This window comes from Aotus nancymaae, unplaced genomic scaffold, assembly GCF_030222135.1.
Source record: "Aotus nancymaae isolate 86718 unplaced genomic scaffold, 86718_ANA_hifiasm-v0.15.2.pri h1tg000053l, whole genome shotgun sequence".
Taxonomy (NCBI): Eukaryota; Metazoa; Chordata; class Mammalia; order Primates; family Aotidae; genus Aotus; species Aotus nancymaae.
Window position 1 is genome coordinate 22,342,212 of NW_026988467.1, and position 14,645 is coordinate 22,356,856.

The 14,645-nt window shown below is 51.2% G+C and overlaps 1 protein-coding gene across 5 annotated transcripts in view; it reads left to right on the plus strand.

Moving 5' to 3' along the window:
- Positions 1–5,953, plus strand: part of MAN1C1 (mannosidase alpha class 1C member 1) — a 169,576-nt gene extending 163,623 nt beyond the window's left edge. For 4 of the 5 annotated variants that reach the window (XM_064363495.1, XM_012439973.3, XM_064363498.1 and 1 more), the window contains 3 exons: positions 2,537–2,709; positions 4,127–4,242; positions 5,169–5,953. In XM_064363495.1, the coding sequence (XP_064219565.1) occupies positions 2,537–2,709; positions 4,127–4,242; positions 5,169–5,295 (416 nt within the window). In that variant the 3' untranslated portion in view covers positions 5,296–5,953. The remainder of the gene's footprint in view (positions 1–2,536; positions 2,710–4,126; positions 4,243–5,168) is intronic. The other variant, XM_064363496.1, reaches the window with a different exon arrangement.
- Positions 5,954–14,645: the final 8,692 nt, after the last annotated feature.

Here is a 14,645-nt window from a genome sequence, read left to right on the forward strand (position 1 = left end):
ATGTGAGAGCATGAGCCAGGCTCCTCATTCTACACAGAGAAACGGAGTCAGCCCAGAGAGGGGAGGTGACTTAGCCAAAGTCACGCTGCACGTGAGGAACTGATCTGGGGCTAGAAAGCCTTCTGATGCCTGGTTCCACCCGGCCTGCAAACTGCACCCCTCAGAAAATTCTCTGGCCCCCTTGTGGTCCCAGGAGACACCTGCTGCTCTGAGTATTAATCCCAGTGTTGGTTGGAGGGGTCGACCCAAGATTTGGAGTCAAAATCCCAGGCTCAAGCGCCGCTCTGCCACTACCAGCTGGGCAGCCTCTGTTGGATAGGAATAATGACACAGGTCTCAGAGTGAGGCACAGGGTCCCATGAGAAAGGTCTTTGGCCGCCGCCTTGGCCAGCAGCACTGCCGTTACTTGTGGACAGCTCACCACCATGTGTCTGCACCGCTCCAGTTGAATGGGGTCTCCTGGAGCTGTTTCCAGGAAGTCAGAGATTCGCAATGGGTCTTTAAAACTGATCGTTCGGGCCGGGCACGGTGGCTCACGCCTGTAATCCCGGCACTTTGGGAGGCCGAGGCAGGTGGATCACGAGGTCAAGAGATCAAGACCATCCTGGTCAACATGGTGAAACCCTGTCTCTACTAAAAATACAAAAAATTAGCTGGGCATGGTGGCGTGTGCCTGTAATCCCAGCTACTCAGGAGGCTGAGGCAGGAGAATTGCCTGAACCCAGGAGGCGGAGGTTGCGGTGAGCCGAGATCGCGCCATTGCACTCCAGCCTGGGTAACAAGAGTGAAACTGCGTCTCAAAAAAAAAAAAAACTGGTCGTTCATTCTCTTCAAAGAGCTTGCTCTGCCAGGGCCATAAACAAATAAGAAATCTCAGGAATAATAAAAAGCTCACTACTTGTCTGGGACAATCAGCCCAGACCATAAAAGACAGCCGCTTAATAGAGCATATTGTTCCAGCCGGCCCCTGCCCCCCCACTGACGGCTGCAGCAGCAGCTTCTGCCCTCACCCCACTAGTGACTTGGCAAAACAAGTGTTTTCTGATGGCCAGGAGCCGCTTCACCGTTTGAAAAGATTAGAGAAGCCAGGGTCTAGCTATGTCCTCTTCCCTGAAGCCCGCCATGGAAGAGTAGGAAGTCCTGCAAACCTCTAGCCCCTGCCTCTAGAGGAAAGCAACCCAGGGCCTCTCAGGGTTCTGAACCCTAGTGGGTGGGAAGAGGGCTCACATCAGGAATGGAGCTGGGAACAGGTGACCTGGACAGGAGGGACAGGCTAAGGAGGAGGATCTGGCACTCATACCCTGCATGTTGGGCCTATGAGGGTTAGACCTAGGAGGGAAAGAGCACCGCCCTGTGAGAAGCATCAGACGCATCCAGAGTCAAGTCCCAGCTCAGCCACAACTTGCTGTGTTACCTTGGGCAAATTACTTAGCCTCTCTGATCCTCAGTTTCCACATGTGTGAGAGGGATAGTAGCAATTACCTTAGTAAAGAAACATTTTTTAAGGATTGAAATGGTGTATTAAAGCACCGAGCACAGCCTTTGAAATCATAAATAGTGGCTGCAGAGGTGGTTTTAATTATGGCCATGCAGCCTGGCGCAGTGGCTCACACCTGTAATCCCAGCACTTTGGGAGGCCGAGATGGTGGACCACCTGAGGTCAGGAGTTTGAGACCAGCCTGGCCAACGTGGTGAAACCCCGTCTCTACTAAAAGTAGGAAAATCAGCTGGGAGTGGTGGTGCATGCCTGTAGTCTCAGCTACTGGGGAGGCTGCAGCAGGAGAATCACTTGAACCCAGGAAGTGGAGATTGTGGTGGTGAGCCAAGATCACACCATTGCACTCCAGCCTGGGCAATAAGAGCGAAACTCCATCTCAAACAAATGATGGCCATGCAGACAAGAATGGCAGCAAATTGCCCCAGAACAAAACAGTGACAGTAACAGAACCCAGACTTCCTCGGGCCTTCCTTCCTCAGCTCCCTCTGTGGGAGTAGGTGCATTTCTGGGCAATCTTCCCTTCATCTCCACCTTAGCAGTTCTGAGACTCTACAAGTTTGCCCTGGGAGGTGTTAAAAGTAGACCTCTAAGAAAAAAAGGTCATTGCATATTAGCATATTAAAGGATCTGATAAATCCTGCAGACTGGAGACTCACTTTGTTTAACCCTCTGTTCCCCCCGAAACCCTCTTGGCTGAGGTGTGGCTAACTTCTTGCAGAGCTATTGCCTCAAAGTGCACAGCTGTGGGACCCCGCACAAACCTTTGCCTGCCCAGACTGCCGAGTGGCTCATTCGGACTCAGAGTCCAAAGCTGCTCAGATTTGGAGTCCCCAGGGGTCTTGTTTTGTCCAGCCCAGGCCAAGGGGGAAGCAGTGCATCTGCCTGGTGCAGCCTCACGCAGCAGTCCAGGCAGGGGCACCCCACACCCACACACCCCTAACATCACCCTGGCCATGGGTTTGAGGCAGCTGGGACTGGATCCCAAACAGCAGGAGGTGGGAGGTCTGACCTGGGCCCTCTGCTTGGCTGTTTCCCCAGACACCAAACTCGGGCCCGAGGCCTTCTGGTTTAACTCCGGCAGAGAGGCCGTGGCCACCCAGCTGAGTGAGAGCTACTACATCCTCCGGCCAGAGGTGGTGGAGAGCTACATGTACCTGTGGCGGCAGACCCACGACCACATTTACAGGGAGTGGGGCTGGGAGGTGGTGCTGGTGAGTGGGCCTCAGGGATGGGCGGCTGGGTGCAGGTGCCCCTGAGAATTCATAGATGGCCAGGTGCTTGGTGCCCTGGCTTGGGCACGGAGAGGAAGGCTAAGCCACGTTGACCTCTGGCTGCAGTTCAGTGTACAAAGGGTCAAGGTGCTGGTTACAGAGTCAGGAGTCCCCAGCTGGGCAAAGCCGCCCGGAGACAGGACAGGGCTGACCCATGAAGGGGGTTTTGAGTGCCCATGGCCTTGGGACCAGGCCTCAGCAAACTTAGAGGGCCAGAGGCTAGGCAACTGCCCAGAGCACCACGCCGCCACTGCTGTCCCGATGGACGCTTTCCTGATCCCGAAGCTGGGCAGCTCATTTCAGCCTCCCTCTTCCCACAGGCAGCCCAGCCCCAGGGAGTCCCCACCCTAGTTTCTACTGGTCCTCAAGGCCTACCCTGCCCTTAGCCCCTGGCCTCACACCTAGGTAGAAAGCTCATGGCCGTGTTGGGGGAGGTGTCAGAGGCAGGTATGGGGATTCCAGAAGGTTCCCTGGTGGATGCTGAGCCTTCTCTGCCCCTCTCTCCCCCACTACCCCCCCATGCCCACTCTAAGCATTGCACTCAGATGGGGCCCAGGGCATCCTCAGGTTCACTGGCCTGGTTAAGTCCTCCTGCTTCTCCAGGACCCTTATTCTTGGCCTTCAAAGGCCAAGCGTCTTGTGCTCCTGTGCCCAGTCCATAGACCCCTCAGTGGGTAGAAATTATATTTATCAGCCTACAGGCAACACGGCGAAACCCCATCTGTACCAAAAAATACAAAAATGAGCCAGACATGGTGGCACATGCCTGTAGTCCCAGCTACTTGAGGAGCTGAGGCAAGAGGACTGCTTAAGCCCGGGAGGTTGAGGCTGCAGTGAGCTATGATCGTCCCACTGCCCTCCAGCCTGGGTGGCAAAGCGAGACCTCGTCTCAAAAAAAAAAAAAAATGTGATTGGCCCACGTGCCTCCAGCCAAGGGACCATCTCTCCAGATAATCCCTGGGATACCAAGTCCATCCCCAAATCCCAGCCCATGGCTATTACTAATGGCCTCTCTTCACCTCTGCCTACCTCTATGGGTGAATCTGTGAGACCAGCCTAGTCCCCTGAAACATAAAGAGAAGCTTCCTCTAAGTTCAAACCAGGTGAAGAACTCAGGACAGGCAGCCCTTTGGGCCAGAGCTCTCAGAGGTATGGGTGGAGGGAGTGTGGCCCCTCCAGCCTGGGGACAGGTGGCTGAACCCTGAAAAATAATTTGGCCTTCTGTTCCCACAAATGCCAGGAGTCTCCAGCCAAGGGGTGGGGGTGCTGTCTGTTTTCGAGCTCCAGCCTGGCAGGCATGTACAAGTCTTGAGGGGCCTTTCCCGTCCCAGGTTAAGGCTGTCTTCCTCTTCCTCAGGCCTTGGAGAAATACTGTCGGACAGAAGCCGGTTTCTCCGGGATCCAGGATGTGTACAGTAGCACCCCCAACCACGACAACAAGCAGCAGAGCTTCTTTCTAGCGGAGACACTAAAGTGAGCAGCCTGGGCTTTTCCTAGGGATGGACAGGTGGGAGATCAGGGGTGGGGGTCCGCAGTCCTTCCCCTCCACGGTCAGGTCATGTGCCCAAGATGGGTGGAGGGCTCTGCACCCCAGGGGTGAGCCTTGGGCCAGGCCGCTTTCTCAGAGTGAGACTGGGCCAGACTCCAGGTTCCCTAGGGATGCACCGTGTGATACTGAAGCTTCCTTCAGTTTCTCACCTGTCTCCCCAGGTGCTTCTGTTCTGGGAGCTGCGTCCTCATGTGTGAAATGGGATAGGATTAACGATGATGATGTCAGTACTGGTTGCTGGCGATGACATTCCCTCCTGGGGCCTCTGTCGTGTGGCTGCTGCAGCCCCCTCACTTTCTTGCCACAGAAATTGGCCACCCCACTTCCTCGCTGTTCCCCAAAGCCAGCCCTGTGTGCTTTAACCCTTTAGGGTGGGTCAGAATAATCAGTTCTTCCAGCGGGGAAAAAACTCACCGCCAGGAAGCTGGAGTTCTAGAGTCACAGCCCCCTGTTCATCTTAGTGCCCTAATGTGTACTCTGAATGTAGCGTCTCGGCGGGCAGCAGCGGGCACATAAGAGCCTATTGGACTAGAGCAGCCTCCAGCCCCCTGCAGAGGAGAACCTGGGCCACGCGAGCTCACATACAAGGCCGGGCAGGTGAAGCCGGCTGATGGCAGAGCCAGGGTAAACTAAGTCCTTCCGACCCCAAAGCTCAAGGCTTTTCTCTGCATCCACAGCCTCCTTCCCCAAGACTAGCACCCCGACCCTGCCACCCACGGTTTTGGGGTTTCAGGCTCCTGACCTTGGCCACGAGCCCATCACAAAGGCCGAGACTTGTTCCCGGGCCCACCCTTCTTCCCCAGGCCACTGACAGACTGTGTCTTGCTTCCCTGCCCCGGCCGGGGCACAGGTATCTCTATCTTCTGTTCTCTGAAGATGACTTGCTCTCCCCGGAAGACTGGGTGTTCAACACCGAGGCCCACCCGCTCCCAGTGAACCATTCAGACAGCTCCGGCAGGGCCTGGGGCAGACACTGACTGTCTCCCGCCACCACCCTGGGAACGCTGCAGGGATGCCTTGCCTTTTCAGGATTTGGGACTGTTCTCAAAGGGATTGGGAACGAAGGCCCCATCATGGGCAGACCCCCAGCAGATGTGTCGGACAGGCAACTTCTTTTCCTCTGTGAGGAGACAGGACTTGGAGACGCAGCGATGTCACAGGAGGGCCGTGGCCACACTGGCCCACACATTCCTTTCTACAGAGAATTTCTATGAAGCCACTCACTTGCCATTCCAGGGCCGAAGGGCCGGAGGTTTGCATATCCGCCCCATGCATTTGGTTTGCTTCCTTTTGGTTTCTCGGTTTTTGTTTTTGCTTGATTTTGTCTTTACAGTTTAGTTTTATCACAATTATACATACAGTTTTTAAAATCATGCGCTTTCTAAAATGGTGTCATCCTGATAAACAAAACCCAGTGTTTCAGCACACATGAAATCTTGACCCCATTATCTATATTTTAAATGCTTTTTGCCCAACACTGACCCTACGTTCAACTATGTGTCATTTACCTTATAATTTGAGGAGGGGTTCCCTTTGATTGGGCCTCAGTGTTACAAATCACTAGTGCTATTTTCATTATTATTGTAATGGGAAAATCTGTGAACCAGAATAAAAGAGTTTATTGAATAAGAAATATGATTGGGCTCATCGCACATCAGTGACTCCTACAAAAAGCCATTGCAGTGTTACCGTCAGAAAGAATAATCAACCAGCAGTTGATTTAAGGTATCATTTAGTAAACGATTCCAACTTCTATTACCTCCCCTGAATTGGTCCTGATATATTCAAGAAGCATGAGGCCAGTCCTTCAGACGGATTGTTCATTTATACTCAGGTTGCGACTGGGAAGAGGCCCGGGGAGGAGCTGCAATTTGCCTAAAGTCAGACAGCCCGTAAAAGGCAGAGGTGAGTCTCGCCCCTGCCATCTCCTGGCCACCCCAGTTGAGTGTCCTGCTGCCCCATCATTCAGCAGATGCTTGGTGAGTGCCTGCAATGGACCAGACACTGAGCTAGAGGCCAGGGACACCACTGAGAGTGAGGAAGCCATGAGTCCTCAGTCAAGGGGTCAGGAGCGGAGAGAGCGATGCTAAGGGAAACTGACAAGTAAGTGAAGTGACTGCAGGTTGTAGGAAAGGCTACAAAGGGGACAGACAGACAGCTGAGCGAGTCATAGCAGGACCTACCCTACAGGGTCAGGGAGGGCCTCTCTGGGCTGGTGACCTTTAAGCCAAGACCCAGAAGACAAGAAGGAGCAGAAGAAAGACTATCTGGCACAAGAACGAACCTCCCATAACCCGGCCCCCTTTCCCACCCTCTCCAGTGCCCACCCTGGGAGGAGGCCTGAAACACTGGGGCTGCTGTGCAGAGCAAACAGTTCAGGTCCTCACACTGAAGTGACAGCTCTTCCTCCCATGACAGTTTTTTTTTGTTCTTGTTGTTGAGAACCAGAGTCTCGCTCTGTCGCCCAGGCTGGAGTGCAGTGGCGTGATCTCGGCTCACTCTACCTCCTGGGTTCAAGCAATTCTCCTGCCTCAGCTTCCCCACTAGCAGGGATTACACCTGGCTAATTTTTTGTGTTTTTAGTAGAGATGAGGTTTTGCCATGTTTCCCAGGCTAGTCTTGAACTCCTGATCTCAGGTGATCCTCCCACCTCGGCCTCCCAAAGTGCTGAGATTACAGGCGTGAGCCACCACACCCAACCCTCTCCTGGCACATTTGCAGCTTGTCAACACAGCAGAAGTCACAGGAGAATTTTGAGGCCTTCCCTGGGCTCAGCCGCTTGCTATGTTCGTAAACTTTAGTAGCCCCTGGGCCTGTGGCTGGGTGACCTGGCTTTAAATCCCTGCTGTGTGAACTTTGTTAGGTACCTCCCCTCTCTGGGCTTTTCTTTTCCATCAAGCAGCCAGAGACCCTCAACCCCACAAGGTTGTTGTGAGAAGAATGGGAAGCTGCTGGGACCCTGGGTGCAGGAAGTATCTGCTCCTTGTTCTGGAGACTCAGACATTCCCAGAATCTTTTTTTTTTATTTTTTTTATTTTGAGACAGAGTCTCATTCTGTTGCCAGGCTGGAGTGCAGTGGCATGATCTTGGCTCACTGCAACCTCCGTCTCCCGGGTTCAAGCAATTCTTCTGCCTCAGTCTCCCAAGTAGCTGGGACTACAGGCGTGCACCACCTAATACCCAGCTAATTTTTCTACTTTGAGTAGAGACAGGGTTTCACCATGTTGGCCAGGCTGGTCTCAAACTCCTGACCTCAGGTGATCCATCTGCCTCGGCCTCCCAAAGTGCTGGGATTAAAGGTGTGGGCCACCACGCCTGGCCTCCCGGAATCTAAGCAGAGCTGCTGGGGAGTAGCCCCTGTAGCCCTGCAACAAGTCACCACACTCTTGACAGGCAGCATGAGAGTGTGACTCCTGTGACCCACCTGTGGTCACTTATTAAAAAACAAAAGCGGCCAGGCGCGGTTGCTCACGCCTGTAATCCCAGCACTTTGGGAGGCCGAGGCGGGTGGATCACGAGGTCAAGAGATCGAGACCATCCTGGCCAACATGGTGAAACCCCGTCTCTACCAAAAATACAAAAAATTAGCTGGGCATGGTGGCGCGTGCCTGTAATCCCAGCTACTCAGGAGGCTGAGGCAGGAGAATTGCCTGAACCCAGGAGGCGGAGGTTGCGGTGAGCCGAGATCGCGCCATTGCACTCCAGCCTGGGTAACAAGAGCTAAACTCCGTCTCAAAAAAAAAAAAGCAAATCAGGGAAACTGACTACACAAACATTGTAGAACAATTAGAAAATGAAGAGAAGCAGAAAGAAGACTCGTTCGCCATTCTGCACTCTGGGGTGAATACTGTTATATTTTCTGCTAGTCCTTTTGCTATGAATATATAGAATATATATTTTGCCAGCATGGTATCATACTATGCACACTGTTTTCTTATAATCTGCTTTTGCACTTAACTAGATATTGTGAACCTCTTTCCATGTCAACCAATACACGTTTGTCTCATCGCTGTACCTGCCTGTGGAGTGTTCCGTTGTGTGCCGTATCCTACTTTGCTGATCTAAGCCTGTTGCCAGGCATTTGGCTTTGTGTCCATCTGGGATTTTAGTTACAAATCACAGAAATCAACTCTGTCAACTCAAGCACAGAAAGGGATTTATTGAAATGTGATGGGGTGGATCGTGGAATCTCAGCAAAGAGTAAACAGCCAGACCTCAGAAGGGCTAGAAAGGGCCAGGGATCCTTCAAGAACCAGGGAAGCCTCTCCAGACACCGCCCTCAGGAGGGCTGAAGCCAAATGCTTCTAGATCCTACTGTGGCGCCTTTCCATGTGGCCCGGCCTGGGTCATATGCCTGCCTCTAGGCAAGGGCAGGGCCAAGCATCTTGGCTGGCAGACCCCCCAAGACCCTGTGCAGGTGACGGGCTGTTCCCTAGAGAGAAACAGGAGGTACATCACCAGAATAAGGGATCTGCAGGTGGCACAGGCAAAAACACCAGGACTGTTTACAGCTTTCTTTGATTTCTTCAGTATGATACAGAGAGTGGAAGAGCATACTTAACTATCCTCCTTTTCACTTTTGCCCAATTATGTCCTTAGAATAACTTCTAGAATATCTCTCCATCTTAAAGCCACTCTGCAGTTCCCCAGGCTCCAGACTCCCCCGCCGGCCCGCGCGGCTGTCTCCCTCTCCTCTCCTGTCCTCTGCTGTATTGCTGGGAGGAAATTGTAAAAATGAATATTTTAAAATGTATCCTCCAGGAGGGCCCTTGCAGGTGGAGAAATATCATACTTTTGGCAACTTAACTCCATTCCATGGATAAAAATAAGTAAGACTCAAGATAGGCCAAGAGGAGAGAGGAATTAAGGGATGAGTCATACTCACTGAAGGTAGCAGAGAGCTGCACAAGCCACAGAATCTGAACACCCGAACCTCCCTGAAGCAGCTCTCTCCTTCCCCAGCTGGGGGTCAGTGCACGGCTGCCAGGCTCATTTTAAGCCTCGTCTGCGCCCTCACTGAGGATCGAAGCATCATTTGCACCTGCTTCCCTCATAGATAGGCATGATGCCAGCTCCTTCCCAGAAAGCTTCATCAACACCCAGCTCCTGGCACTGAGGCCTGCATCATGGCCCTGGGAAGGGGGATGAGGGGACCACAGTCCTTTTCTAGGTGCCTCCCTTTAAATGACTGTTTGTCCAGCTAAATGCATTGGGAAGAGGAGCAAAAATGGAAAATCTGATGTAAAGGCAGTATCCAAGATGTGACTCTCAGTTCTGTTCCCTCTGCTTTGGGGAGGTGACCCCACTGTGGTTTGAGAAAGTGCTAGAGATGAACGGGCCAGCCCCCCCAGCGTTTCCCCTGGAGGCCTGTCCTTGGAAGTATGGTCATTGGTCATGTGGCAGGCACAGAGATGCCCAGCCCTCTGTGACTAATGCTTAATTACACCCTACTGGAGGCGGAGGAGCTGATTCTATTTTTTGTATCTGAAAATATCAGTTTGGTTTCCTATATTTGGAGCAGTATTGTGTTCCTGCTCAGCCTGTCTCTGAAGTCAGAGCTTTTCAAACTTGAACATGCACAGGAATCACCTGGGCAGCTTGTTAAAATCCAGGTTCATCTTCAGTGGCTCTGGCATGGAGCCTGAGATTCTGCCCCCCTTTTTCTTCTTTTTCTGAGACAGGGTCTCACTCTGTCACCCAGACTGGAGTGCAGTGGGGCCATCACAGCTCACTGCAACCTCCATCTCCTGGGCTCAAGCAGTCCTCCTACTTAACCTCCTGAATAGCTGAAACTACAGGTGTGTGCCACCACACACAGCTAATTTTATTTATTTATTATTACTTATTTATTTATTTATTTGGAGAGGGAGTCTTGCTCTGTCACCCAGGCTGGAATGCAATGGCGTGATCTCAGCTCACTGCAACCTTTGTCTCCCGGGTTCAAGCAATTCTCCTGCCTCAGCCTCCCAGGTAGCTGGAACTACAAGCATGTGCTGCCTCATCCGGCTAATTTTTGTATTTTTTGTAGAGACAGGGTTTCATCATGTTGGCCGGAATGGTCTTGATCTCCTGACCTTGTGATTCGCCCACCTCAGCCTCCCAAAGTGCTGGGATTACAGGTGTGAGCCACCGCACCCAGCTGCTATTATTATTATTATTACTTGGCTATGTTTCTCAAGTTGGTCTTAGACTCCTGGACTCAAGCAATCCTTCTGCCTCAGTCTCCCAAAGTGCTAGGATTACAGGCATGAGCCACTGTGCCCAGCCAGATTCTGCTTTTCTCTAAGAAGCTCCCAGGAGATGCTGATGCTGCTAGTCCTTGGACCACATTTGGTGGCCACTCCCTTGGTTTCTGCCTTTTATTTGCATCCCTGGAGCTGTAACTGCTCCAGAGTGGAGTAGAGGCGCTTAGGTGTTGGGATGGCATCTATAGAGACCTTGACTGCAGAGGGTCCTCCCTTAAAACAGGTGTGCCTGCCACCTATGTCAACAGCTCTCCCTTCTTCAGGACAGCCAGGGTAAGACACCAGCAGGTGGCTTAGAAAAATGATGTTCAGTAGGGTCACCCCACGTGGATCATTAATACTTAAAATGTGGTGAGTGCAACGGAGGAGCTATTGATTTTTCTTTCTTTTCTTTCTTTCTTTCTTTCTTTCTTTCTTTCTTTCTTTTTCTTTCTTTCTTTCTTTCTTTCGACTGAGTCTCACTCTGTTGCCAGGCTAGAGGCTAGACCTTGGCTCACTGCAACCTCTGCCTCCTGGGTTCAAGTGATTCTCCTGCCTCAGTCTCCCGAGTAGCTGGGACTATAGGCGCGCGCCACCACACCCAGCTTATTTTTGTATTTTTAGTAGAGCTGGAGTTTACCCCATGTTGGCCAGGATGGTCTCGATCTCTTGAGCTCGTGATCCACCCACCTCAGCCTCCCAAAGTGCTGGGATTACAGGCGTGAACCTCCGCACCCGGCCAGTTTCATTTCATTTTAATTAAATTTAGCTATGCATTTGCTGCTGGTTGCTGTTTTGAACAGTGCAGAATTAGAACTTAAATAGCAACGACCCTGCTGATGCCACAAAGACTCTCCATCAACTGCACCACTACGTAAATAATCTTAGCAGAAAATATATTGTTTAGGGACTGGAGGATTCCCATGAACATACCTGGTTATTTTTATACTCATTCCAGCTTCTGTTTTCTGCACAAGCCTCTGGGTTGGGTGTGGTTTTATGTGTTCTTACTGTCTGCAGCAGGGCTGGGTAGGCTGAAGGTCAGAGAGTCAGAGGAGCACAGCAGGAGAGGACAATCACGTGGGCTTCATACAACAGTCTTTGTAACTGCTGAGCCTGTGTTCAGCACTGCCCTGCCCTTTTCCAGGCTGCGTGGCCTTGGGCCAGCCCCTTAGTTAAGCCCCTCTGAGCCTCTGCTTCTCCATCCATGGACAAGGAAAAGTGGTTTCAAGAGTTAATTGAGCTTCCCCACCCCACCCCTTGTAAGAACTCAGTGCATCCTAGCAGTGATTGTTATGGTGTGAACCTCTTTGTAAACGATAAAACCTTGTGTAAATGTGAGGCAAAACGCTGCTGTCAAAAATTCTTCTTTTTAAACAGAATGCTCTGAAACTTGGAGGAAACCGCATCAACCAGGCCCAGGAGACAGACCAAACTCTCCAAGCAATAAATCTGAACGTTTTCTGCTTTTCCCATTGAGCAAGCATTTTGCTATTAGCCCTGAATCTACAGAAATTGGGAAACCGGGATGAAGATTTGTTGACTGTCCAAGGTCTTCCAGGGACCTGTCTGGTGGTGGCGGATGCTCGGGCCGGTTGGGAGCGGGGGTTTTGGGGCTGAGGAAGATGTTGAGAGCTTGCCCAGGAATGTTTGAGGTCCAATTAGTTTTTCCTCTTCACGGAGTACCTGATAAATCCTGTCTACAACTTCGGAAGGGAGGCGGACAGGAAAAGATGGCACCCCCATTTATAGAGGAGGGAACTGAGGCCCTGACAGGCTTGCTCAGCTCAAACAGCTGCTCCCGGCCTCTGGACAGCCTCCGCAGAGGCCACGATGCACTATATACTGTTCCCCACACCCTTCACCCCACCTTGTAAACGGCCCCCAAGGCTAGGGTGATCATCCCACATTTGCTCATGATAGCTTAGTTTTTAACCTGCTGTTCCAATGTAATAATGTAGCCCCTTTGCTCTTAAAGGTGCCCCAACTTGGGCAACACATTATATGGCCCCCTGATCTAAGTGAAAACAATGATAACTAAGGTGTTTTTCCCAGAAGCCTTCAGTGCTCTGGGGAATGGTGAAACTCAGCCTGGAAAAACGTGCAAATATCCCAGAGATTCTTTCCTTGCTGGAAACTCTCCATGTTCTCACACACCTCCGTGTCTTTTTGCATGCTGCTTCCTGCCTAGACTCCACCCCCAAAGTGTGCCTACTAAACTCCTCCTCAGTCCTCCTGGCTGCCCTCAATGTCGCCTCCTCCAGGAAACCTTCCCTGACTCCTCCCTGCCCTTCCTTTGACATTGGCTTAAAAACTCCTTTGACTTGGGCTCCTACACACCTAGGCCAGACCCAGATATGCTTGATTCTCTCCTCCATAGACTGACGGCTCCCCGGGGACAGGACCCTTGTCTTCTCACCTTTGTGTCCTCAGCATGTTATAGACGAAAATAAAGGTCTGTGCTGAAGACTTGGGGGTTAACCATGCACCAAGCCTCCCTCCCAGCTGCAGCTGGCTGAGAGTGGACCCAAGGAACCAGGTGGGAAAAGTGATAAGCAGTTTCGTTGCAGGGCTCTGTGGGCCATCCTGGTCTGGTCCGTGACTGACTGTAGATTCCAGAAAGCAAGGGGGGAAGGGAGGTGAGTTCTTTCCACTTACAGGAAGGTCCCAGAGAGATGGGGTACAAGATGGCTGGTCAGGTGCTCTCTTCTCAGTGCAGTGACCCCTTTCCACTAGCGATTGCAATGAAATTGTCGGGAATCGCCCAGTTTTCCAATCACAAATCCCCCACCATCCCATAGTGTGAAAATGGGCCAAGCCCACTTATTAACCCAAGGGGAAAAGTCCCCAGTCCAGGGACTGAGAGGCAGCATAGAGGAACGGGGGTCACACACATACCCACACTCACACACACATTCACATAAACACACGCACACACACGCTCATTCAGACATGCATACCACACACACATGCCCATTCATACAAACATGTTCACAGAAACATGCACACACACATGCACATTCATACACGTGTTCACATAAACACATGCTCACATGCATTCATACACATTCACATAAACACATGCACACACATGCACATTCACATAAACACATGCACACACATGCACATTCATACACATGTTCACACACATTTACACATACATGTTCACACATACATACACACACGTTCACTTAAACACATTCACATTCACAAACACATTTACACTTACACATGCATATTCAAACACATACACATATTCACACATACACATTCACACATACATGCCAAAACACACACACATTCACACATAACCACACACATGTTAGACACACACATGCATAGCCATACAAACATGCATATACACAAACATGCACACAAGTTCAAACACACATAAACATTCACAAATATGTGTTCACCTAAACACACACTCATTCATACACACATTCACACCTACATACCCACATGCACATTCATACAAATGCATACACATACATGTTCACACACGTATCCACACACACATGCACTTTCATGCAAACACATTCACATGAACACATTCACACACGCACTTTCATACACACATTCACACCTACATATATATTCACACTCATACACATACACACATTCATGCACATATTCGCACATACACAAGCACATTCATACACACATGTTCACACATACAAGCACATTCACACATGCATATTCACACATACACATACACACACATTCACACCTTGACTTTCCTCTCTAAGCCTTTGGATTTCCTGGCCAACCTTGCAGTCATCAGGGGTGAGGGGTGGCTATTTCTCAGGGGCATCGGATGCATATCCAGATGGCCCTGCCCGACTCTGGAGGCCCCTCACCAGCTGGGCATTCACTACTTCCTTGGGAGTTCCCTGGATCCCTAGGGTGGGAAGCTCTGCTTTCACCCACAAAATGATTCCATATCAGGCAATAATTCCATCAGCAGTTCTCAGAGTGTGGAGCCTGCAGCCCCAGCAGCATCTGGGAGCTTATTAGGAATGCAGATTCTCAGGCCCCAAAGAGCTGAATCAGCAGCTCTGGGGCAGCCCAGCAGTTCATGTCTTTGGCAAGCCCTCCAGGTA